General features: G+C 44.2%; 1 protein-coding gene across 1 annotated transcript in view; it reads left to right on the top strand.

Moving 5' to 3' along the window:
* The first annotated feature begins 548 nt into the window (after positions 1 to 548).
* Positions 549 to 8,993, top strand: part of HMGXB3 (HMG box domain containing 3) — a 17,780-nt gene continuing 9,335 nt past the window's right edge. The window contains exons 1-9 of the mRNA XM_010076254.1: positions 549 to 694; positions 1,113 to 1,287; positions 1,743 to 2,306; positions 2,985 to 3,083; positions 4,636 to 4,767; positions 6,791 to 7,203; positions 7,564 to 7,739; positions 8,025 to 8,122; positions 8,663 to 8,761. Of these exons, the coding sequence (XP_010074556.1) occupies positions 549 to 694; positions 1,113 to 1,287; positions 1,743 to 2,306; positions 2,985 to 3,083; positions 4,636 to 4,767; positions 6,791 to 7,203; positions 7,564 to 7,739; positions 8,025 to 8,122; positions 8,663 to 8,761 (1,902 nt within the window). The remainder of the gene's footprint in view (positions 695 to 1,112; positions 1,288 to 1,742; positions 2,307 to 2,984; positions 3,084 to 4,635; positions 4,768 to 6,790; positions 7,204 to 7,563; positions 7,740 to 8,024; positions 8,123 to 8,662; positions 8,762 to 8,993) is intronic.

Below are 8,993 nucleotides of genomic sequence, written 5' to 3'. Positions count from 1 at the left end.
CTTTGGCTTGCCCGGGGTTAGTGACTGTGTGGGGCCAGGCTGTGGGTCGCGTGTGGGCTGCCCCTGAGCCCAGGTGCTGTTGCCCTTCACCTCCTGGGGCTTCTCGTGTCCCCTCTGCCTCCTAGCGCCGCGGAGGCTGGAGCTGTCAGCAGTGGTGAGTGAGGAGCTCCGGAGATCCTCTGGGGGGTAAGAGGATTACGAGGCTGCTGTGCCTATTCAGCCTCCGGCCCTGCGTTTGTGAGTGTGGCCGAGATATCTTGTAGCTGGACACCTGCTCGCTGGGTGTAAGGTCATTCTGGATTCCTTATTGAGGGGTTCCTGGGGAACTGCAGCTTGTAAATGCAGATGTAGTGTGTCTGCGCTGAACTGATGATACAGAGGTCATAGTAGTAAAGGTGTTTTCTTCTAAAAATAGATAAATAGCTAACACGTTATTATCTTGGTTAATTAAAGTCAATCTTACATGCCAGCGATGTTGTCGGTTTACAAAGGTGGGAGAAATGATCTGTAACTTGGTGAGTACATAACCTAAAATATGTATTTTAGCAATGGAGGCTCCATATGATGGCACTGAAGTAACTGTGGTAATGGAGGAGATAGAGGGCACTTACACTTATGCATCGCCAGTGCCATCTAAGAAGAAAAAGAAATACAAAAGTACTGGCGATCATGGAGAAAAAGCCAAAAAGCCTAGGTAAGTTCTTTCTGTCTTCATTTAGCACCTGTGTAGAGGATAGGAGCAGTTTCCCTGTTTCTAATAAGAGTGAACTTTGCAGTGCACTTGGAACACTTCATAGTGTAAAACTTCATATGTGAGAAATCAGCTTGACACTTCGGGCCTGCTCTCTCATCCTTGCATTTATGGGTGCTGCTGTTGCTGGATCTAAAGTTTGTGTACTCCAGAATAATTTGCCTTAGGCTCTTTCTTCTTACTTCAGATGTTCTCCTCCGAATCTTAGTTTTCCTTTGGTTAAAAAATACATTTACATGTAGAATTGAATGTAGGGTGCTTGTCATTTGACCTTGAGACAAATGGAAACCTTGTGCATTTATTTTTTCAAAGGAGTTTACATAGAATGACATTAACATTTCAGTCTCTGGTTGCATTTCAGATCTGCTTACCTCCTCTACTATTATGATATTTACTTGAAAGTACAGCAAGAACTCCCTCACCTCCCTCAATCTGAAATCAACAAAAAGATCAGTGAGAGCTGGAGGTTGCTCAGTGTGGCTGAAAAAAGCTATTACTTGGAGAAAGCCAAGCTAGAGAAAGAGGGATTAGACCCGGTAAGTCATCCTTCTGGCAGTTCTTTGCCATGTGAAGAGAGAGGCACTTTACTGCTTACGCAGCACTTTGTGTGGGAGAATCATTCAACTGCAGATTCCAGTTTGTGTTTCTGATTAGGACAGCCTATAAAGAAGCCGTGTGTGGGGCCACTGCCTCCTGCTCTTGCCTTCTGTTCGGTCAACAGATAATGTTTTGAAATTCAAGATGGATATGTCTAGTACTGGCTGGTGGGCATGGTGGTTATTTTTGTGTCATGCCATCAGGGTGATTGATGATAAAGTGTGTGATAAAACCAGGGCTGAGAAGGATTCTGCTGGCTCTGTCATGTGGAGAGATTGCCAGCAAACTACTTCAGGAAACCATTTGAACTTTAAGCACTGAGATACCAGGACTGGGAACTGAATCCCTTCCTTTTCTCATATTCATTTGTTCCATACTCTGTTTTTGCCAACAGAACTCCAAGGTGTCCGCTCGAACTACAGTAGTTCCAGACATTCCAGGTTTCCGTAAGATTCTCCCTCGCTCAGATTATATCATTATTCCCAAAACCACTCTTCAAGAGGACAGGAGCAGGCAGTCGCTGGAACTATGTGTGACACAGGGCCAGGCAGCATCCGAAGGGTTGACAGCTTCCACCAATATCACAAATGCCTCCCATGATGCTGTGCAAAACATCCTGTCTGTGGACTCGAGCCATGTTGGCATTTCTGAGCAGTGCATTGCTGTTGAAGGACTAGCAGAAGAGACTGCTTCCTTTGGTCAGCCAGATGCTGTGGAAGAAGTGGTTGCCTCAGAGGTTCTCTCTCATTACGTTGGGCCTGTGACTGAGAAGGTGGCTGGAGATATCCTCTTGGATGAGACTTCTTTGGAAATAGAAGGGCAACCGTACCAGACAGCTCGAGTGGTTATTGAAGAGACACTAGTTAGCAGCTCCACAGACATCTCCAACGGGAGTATCGCTGTGGCCCGTCCTCCGGTGTCAGATGGTGTGTCTGTGGTGACCGTGGTGACTGGGAGGGTAAGTTATTCTAGTGACACTTGGTCTCCTGGCAGTGTCTTGCCTGAGATGTCCAAGTGCTGTTTGACATATTTTACTTGAGATCCTTAGGGGCTGCAGGAGATCCTGTATCGCCCAGCATGCTTACACTCAGCAGTGTGGGAAACAGCAACTTTTATTGTAACTCAGTGATTACAGTGTCTCTGCTTGCAGGTTGGCTCTGCTGTATGCTGGTATCACTTGTGTCTTAAGATGACTGCTTGAGCTTTTTAAATTTAAGTTTAAGTATAAATTTAAATTTAAGTATAAGATACCAGCACTTGGGGTGGGTTCCACAGTTGAACTACAACTTTTATTTGGGGAGAATAAATGTTACCTCTGTGCTCCTGATAGCTGCTCTCTTGACTGCAGAGAGGTAGAAGGGAGTCCTTTTAAGTTGGGGTGTTACGGATCAGTTATAGAAATCCTTATTCTGTGAAGAATTGGATCTGCTGTTTTCAATTTCAGGCTGTGAAGGGTTTGGTGATTTCCAGAGTAGGCCTGGTAAAGCCATTGCTTTTGAAATGTTCTCTCTTCTTTCCTGCTTTCTGGTCTCGTCAATCCTTAAGACATATGTTCAATGGTAGAGTTCATGAGAGGGTGGGGCGCAGGTCATGTCTCATGTTTTCTGCATGTATTTTCCCTTCGGCTTCATTTTAGGATGCTGAAGAGAGTAGCTCCTCCACACCTGCTGCGCAGTTTATTATGTTGCCTTTGCCAGCTCATTCTGTTGTGGAGAACCCAGCATCAATTAAATTGGTAAGAAACTCAGCATCTTGTGTGGTATTTTAAGGTATGGGTATATTACCATAGGTTTGTCTTAAAGATCTTAGAGTAAGAAGGGTCATGATCCAGTTCTTAAAGGTAATCCAATTTGGAGTCATCGTGTCAGTTGATACATTTCTTGTCCCTGTTTTTTTGCCTCATGTGTGCTAATGGGGGTCTTGACTTCCTAGAGTGTCTTGAATGGCCATGTTCCTTCTTCCTCAAGGAGTTCTTGGAAACAGATGAAGTAGAAAATGCTATTACAACACATCTGGCCAGCAACAGTTTCTGTGTTGCCCTTTTCCGGGTCTGTGTAGCCGTCTACATTGCTGCTTGCATGCATATTTGTCTTCATAAAATGCCAGTGTCCATCCCTTTAAGGGCAAGAATCTGCTCTGTGGCAGGAACATGTGAGCTCCCCAGGCTCATGGATGGCTGTTGCTTTGGCCAGGTGACAGGAGAGGAGTGATGCTCTAAGGTTTTGAGAACCCACGTAAACGGTTATGTGGCCCCTTGCATGAGGAAGAACAGTATTATTTCTCTGATCTAACCACTCCAGACACCTGTATTGCTGTGGGCGTTGTAGGGCTTCATTGTACAGTCAGCACTGCAGCTCCTTGTGTTGTATAAGCATCAAATCGTGTTTTCTGTGTCCTCTCTGCTCCCAGCTGGTGGAACACTGCAGATATTTATGGTGTTGCATAGTGTGATGTGCTTCCAGGTGTCTTGGGGAGAATGGAAATACCTCAGCTTTTTGTTCCTGAGGAGAAGTGCCTAGCTTAAATTGTCTCTTTTCTTTTACAGCAGCACTTGTGTTTCTAGAAAAAAACATCCCTAGTGAGGGACTTACAGCACAACAGCTCCCTCGGGAGTGTTGAGTACAGAATAGTGAGAGGTGCTGTGCTGGCAAAAACTCCATGTGTTGATGCAGTTATCATCAACCTGGCAAAGAAGACAGATTCTGCTTTAGTTGTCTCTATAAATAGCACCTGGTGGTGCTGCTGGTGTTGCAGTAGTTTATAGCAAGTTACAGTGAAGCACCAGGGAGTACTTGACCACTACACACAACAACAAATTACTGATGAAAACTGCCTGTACATCAGGAGTGCTTGTCTTCAAGTCTTGTCGGCCTGTGGACTTGAGTCTATTAATCACATCTTGCCTCACTGTGGGCTGCTGTTTGAATTGTTTTTATACCATCATTATGACTTTTTCATATTCATAAGAGAACTGTTAGATCCCTGTAAATGCAAGATTAGCTTCTCCAGTAGAGTATATGCGTTGTTCCTCGCTGCTCTGCAGTTTGATGTAAATTCTGGTAGTACTGGAGGCTCTTGTACAGACTGAGCATTTGGACTCAGAGTAGTTACGGTGCTGACTCACTGATCCAACTGTGTGATGGTTCATCAGTAAAAGGAATTAATAGTGGAGGGCTGGTGATTTGCTGAATAACATTTGTAAAGTGCTTATGAGGAAAAAGGGAGCGATGAGCACAGCTTTGTGTTTTTCATCTCTGTAGAGAAACTCTTGACAACTCTCGTTGCAGACAACCACCTACACTCGCAGGGGACATGGAAATTGCACCAATCCTGGCTGTTCCTTCACTTACGTTACCAGGCATAAGCCACCAAAATGCCCGACGTGTGGGAACTTTCTGGGAGGGAAGTGGATCCCAAAGGTAAATTTGCCTTTCCTTCTCTGATTTTCAGACCAGCAGTGGTAGTTTTGGGAACGCCTGTGATATTTCTAGACCTGTAGATCTAGCACAGGAGATGAGATATGCCAGGATTGATTGCTGCACTTGTGTTCCAATGCTTGTGCTGGAGCAAGTCACCGTTGCAGAGGACACTCGTCCAAGATGAGACAGACCCAAAATCACCACACCTTGGGTAAAGATGCCATTAATAATGGTGTCGGTTAGAATAAATAGGGCTGCGTTTGGTAACTCTCTGTCACTGAAAGGATGTGCATCATTCTGGCCCTCTGCCTGCATTGTAGTTCTGTGATAGGAAGGCATTGCCTCTTCTTCCTGCTGCAGCCCTAGCTAACCTCAGGGATTTAGTTGAACTGTTTGTTTTGTGGTAATTTATCTGCATTTGAAGTTCTTCTACAAGTTCTTTCAACAGAAAGGAGGAACAATTCTTGACCATAGTAGGTATATGATCCTTTGGGAGCTAGCTAATAAAGTTGATCTAGTGGAAGCTGAAGTGCTGTTGGGTATTGTTGACTCATGGTCCTGTGTCTGATCAATCATGATGTTCTGACCTTTGGCTGGAGGGAAATTCCCAGGTGTTGGTAGAGTTGTGAAGTTTGTTTGACTGGAAAAGTCTTTCTGCATGATACCTGCTCTGCTTAAGTATGGGCATCTCTACTGGCTGTATACAGCAAAAACCCCTTGCTCCTTAAGCCCTGGCAATTTCACGGTAACTAGTCAGCTCTGAACAAGGCTTCTCAGGCACATGTTAAAGGATGTTCTCAGTGCAGAAGTTTGCATTGACATGCAGTCCATTTATGTGGATTTGTTCTGAACCTCCTCTGTTTTGTGTCCAGATCCACTAAGCATTTAGGGGCAAGAATTTTTTTAGGCAGCTTACAAACTTGGTAGTGTCTGAGCTGATGGCTAGGCTTCCTATGTGGCAGGATACAAATAACGGTGATGGCTTCTTAGCTTTTGTTCTTTAAACCTGCTGGAGTAGATAGATGGCTAGCTACAAAAACGTGTTTCTGCCTGAATACGGCATGCCTGCTCCTGTTAAATGCTACATTGATTAGAACCGAAAGATTTTAGGAGGAGTTTTCTTTCTGTCTTTCCATTATATTCTGCTCTTCTGGGAACATGTTTGCATAAACAGTTTCACTTGTTTTTGTGGTGTCATGCCTTGGGAAAAACATGCACCAGCAGTTTTTTTTAAACTGGTAATAACATCAGTAGAACTGAAACTGAATAGATACATACCTTCCTGTTCCTTAGAAAGAAAAGGGAATACGTTAGAAGATGTCTGTTTTAAAAACCTGGATTGTTCTGAGTATGAGCTCTGTAGAGAGCTTAGAATTAATGTGTTTATCATGCCAAAAACTCTTGATTCCATTTCTGATATCTTTTTGCATATTACTGGTGCAGTGTCCTGTCATACCTTCGTTGACTTCAGTACGTGGCTTCTATAGCCTTAGTCTTGAAGGTAGCATTTTTCTTAAAGTTGAAAAACATTCCTCAGCTATTCTCTGTTTCCTGACTCGCTCAAATGCATGCTTTTCTCAATGCACGTATCCAGAAGATACAAGTTCTCTATGTAGCTCCCTTTGGTTTGTCAATAGTGTGGAAGAACAGACCGTGTCAGAGAGCTGAAGCTATGAAAGGGGACTGTAGGAGGTGGGTCCTTGTTACAGAGGGTGGTGGGTGAGTTTGTGATGCTGATGCTAATGGTGATATTTGAGGGAGTTTAAGGAAGACTGATTCTTCAAAGTAAACAGTGTCTAAAAATAATACATGAAGGTCCAGGAGGCTAGAAAAAATGTTAACAGGGGCGTTGCTGTCGTAGGAGAGGATGTTTTTCTGCTCTCAGACGATTCACTGCTTAAACACTGAGGATTTTGCTGTTTTGATCCAGCATTAAATAGGCCGTGTCAAACCTGGCATATGTGAAGGGAACTCATCTGTGAAAGCATAAAGCTCTGAAATGTGACTATCTCTTTGTTTCCAGGAAAAGCAACCAAAAAGCAAATCTGAGCCAAATTCAGGCACCTCTCTTAAAACTCCAGCAGCTAAAAGAGGTCAACAGTCAGTATTCACCGAACCGGCAGCTGTTAGCGAGAGTACCTCCAAGTCTGCCTTGGAAAGCTCTGAAGCTGTCAGCCAGCTGCTGAATGCTGTGCCTGTTGGAGGGCAGATGCCAGAGACAGAGTGGGAGGAAGTGATCATCTCTGAGGCTCACATTCTTTCAAACAATGTGCTTGCTGAAGACAGAGGGAGTGCTGTTGGAGTGATGCTGGGTCAAGAGAGCCAACGGCAAGGAGACTCTTCTTCGGAGCAGGCAGAAAAAGATAGTGTAGGACTGGGGATGCCACTCTCGTCTGAGGTGCTGAGTCCAAATGCCTCTGCAAAAAAACCAATGGGGTGAGTCAGTTTTCCATACGTTATGGGAGCGTACAATGTCTGTTGTGTACTGATAGGACTAATCCAAGAAATTGAAGACTGTTGGCAGTGCTTCCTCTAAGAGCTGTTCTGTTTACTGTCTTGTTTTCTGCCAGTTCAGGATTGTTCCTTTGAGATTGTTTTGTCCAACAGAGCTATTTTTTTAAAAAGTGACAACTTAATTGTAGTCAGAGGGCAGATGTATCCTTAACACTATTTCTCCTTTCTGCTGCAATAGCTGTGATTATTGTGCTAATAAACCACATTTCAGTGAAGAGAAGAAAATTGAGGCTGAGGGGGAAACCATGGGATTTTTTTTCAATTATAGCTCCTGTCTTTCAGAATTGATGCTCCAGCTGCTGCACACAAAGGACAAGAAGTAAGGAGTAAACCAAGACCCAAGCCCTCCTTGCTGGCTGCAGCTAGACCCATGCGAGCCATTCTGCCCGCACCAGCCAGCGTGGGGAGAGAAGCCAGCACGGAGCAGCCTAGCAGCAGACAGGCCTTTGCGAATACCGGTAAAAGGAGTGTTCTCTGGTGTGCTTTGGGAGTGGTTGTCTTTCCTCACCACATTGAAGTGGTCTCTGTCAAATAATAAGATATGTCTGAAGGGGCATAGTGGCCTCAACTAGAAAAAAACTCTCTGAGAGTGCAGGTAAATGAGCCATGAAATGACTGCTTGGGTCATTTCAAATTCAGTGGAAAAATCTCGCATGACCATGGTGGCACTTGCCAAAGATGTCAGAATGAAACAGGTCCTGTTTTCTCCTATCTAACCTGTTGCATCCTTTTCCTCCTTCAAGACAAGCATTCCCCTGTGAGAACATCGGGCTTGAAGCCCAGTACGCTGAAACAACTGGGTCAGTCAATTCCACTGCCACCAAGTGCGGAGGAGCAAAAGGTACCTGTGGTTTGTTCTCCAAATGCATATTCTTTTCCTGTGGGTTTGTTTTTTTTTTTTCCAGATGAGGGATATGACCTGAGTGGTGAGAAATAGAATGTAAAAATGCAGCAACCTTGTGATGATGAGATCTGTGAGTGACAGTTTTTATGATACGGCTCAAAAGCAGCATGAGTGCTAGATGGCTGAGTGTAGGAACTGAACCGAGAGATGCTGTTGAACAATCCTTCTGCTGGCTGCTTTGAGAACCTCCCAGCTACTTCCAGGAGATGTTTTGAGGATCTGCTAGTGCTTTGATAATCTGACATGCGGTACTGAGTCTTTCATCTGTGAAGTATGACTGAGTACGCCAATATGCTGGAATACTTCTGTTTGAATTGTAATGCTTTAGTATGCAAAACTGTGTTGTAGTCCTCTGATATTAAATGAACATTAATTGTTTCTTGGGGGTAAAATATGCCAATAGATATTGCTTACAGGATGCATATATTTGGTAGTAGGTGTCTCATTGGTCTTGTTTTTTCTGCTTTCAATCTGTAGCTCCCCAGCGCTTTGGCCAGCAGGGCATCTCAGGTTAAAGTAGTGGAGGTCAAACCAGACATATTCCCTTCCTACAAGTACAGCTGCACCGTCACTTTGGTGAGAATTTTTCAGATTGTCTGACTTACAGCGTGGGGAGTGTCATCTCTAGGATGAGACTGTTCTGTGACTTTCGTTTTACTGACTTGCAGAAATGTATCTCGTCTTTAACATGAGACAATCTGTACTTTGTATGTCATCTGTTGACTTAATCCAGGGTGGCTGTACTCTGTTGCAGTCATGTTTGGGACCTTGTTAAGAACGGGATTTTTCTTCATGTCCTTGCATAATC

Source organism: Pterocles gutturalis, unplaced genomic scaffold (assembly GCF_000699245.1).
Source record: "Pterocles gutturalis isolate BGI_N339 unplaced genomic scaffold, ASM69924v1 scaffold19393, whole genome shotgun sequence".
NCBI lineage: Eukaryota > Metazoa > Chordata > Aves > Pterocliformes > Pteroclidae > Pterocles > Pterocles gutturalis.
Note: the sequence above shows the minus strand (reverse complement) of the source record. Positions and strands in the feature narration are given on the sequence as shown.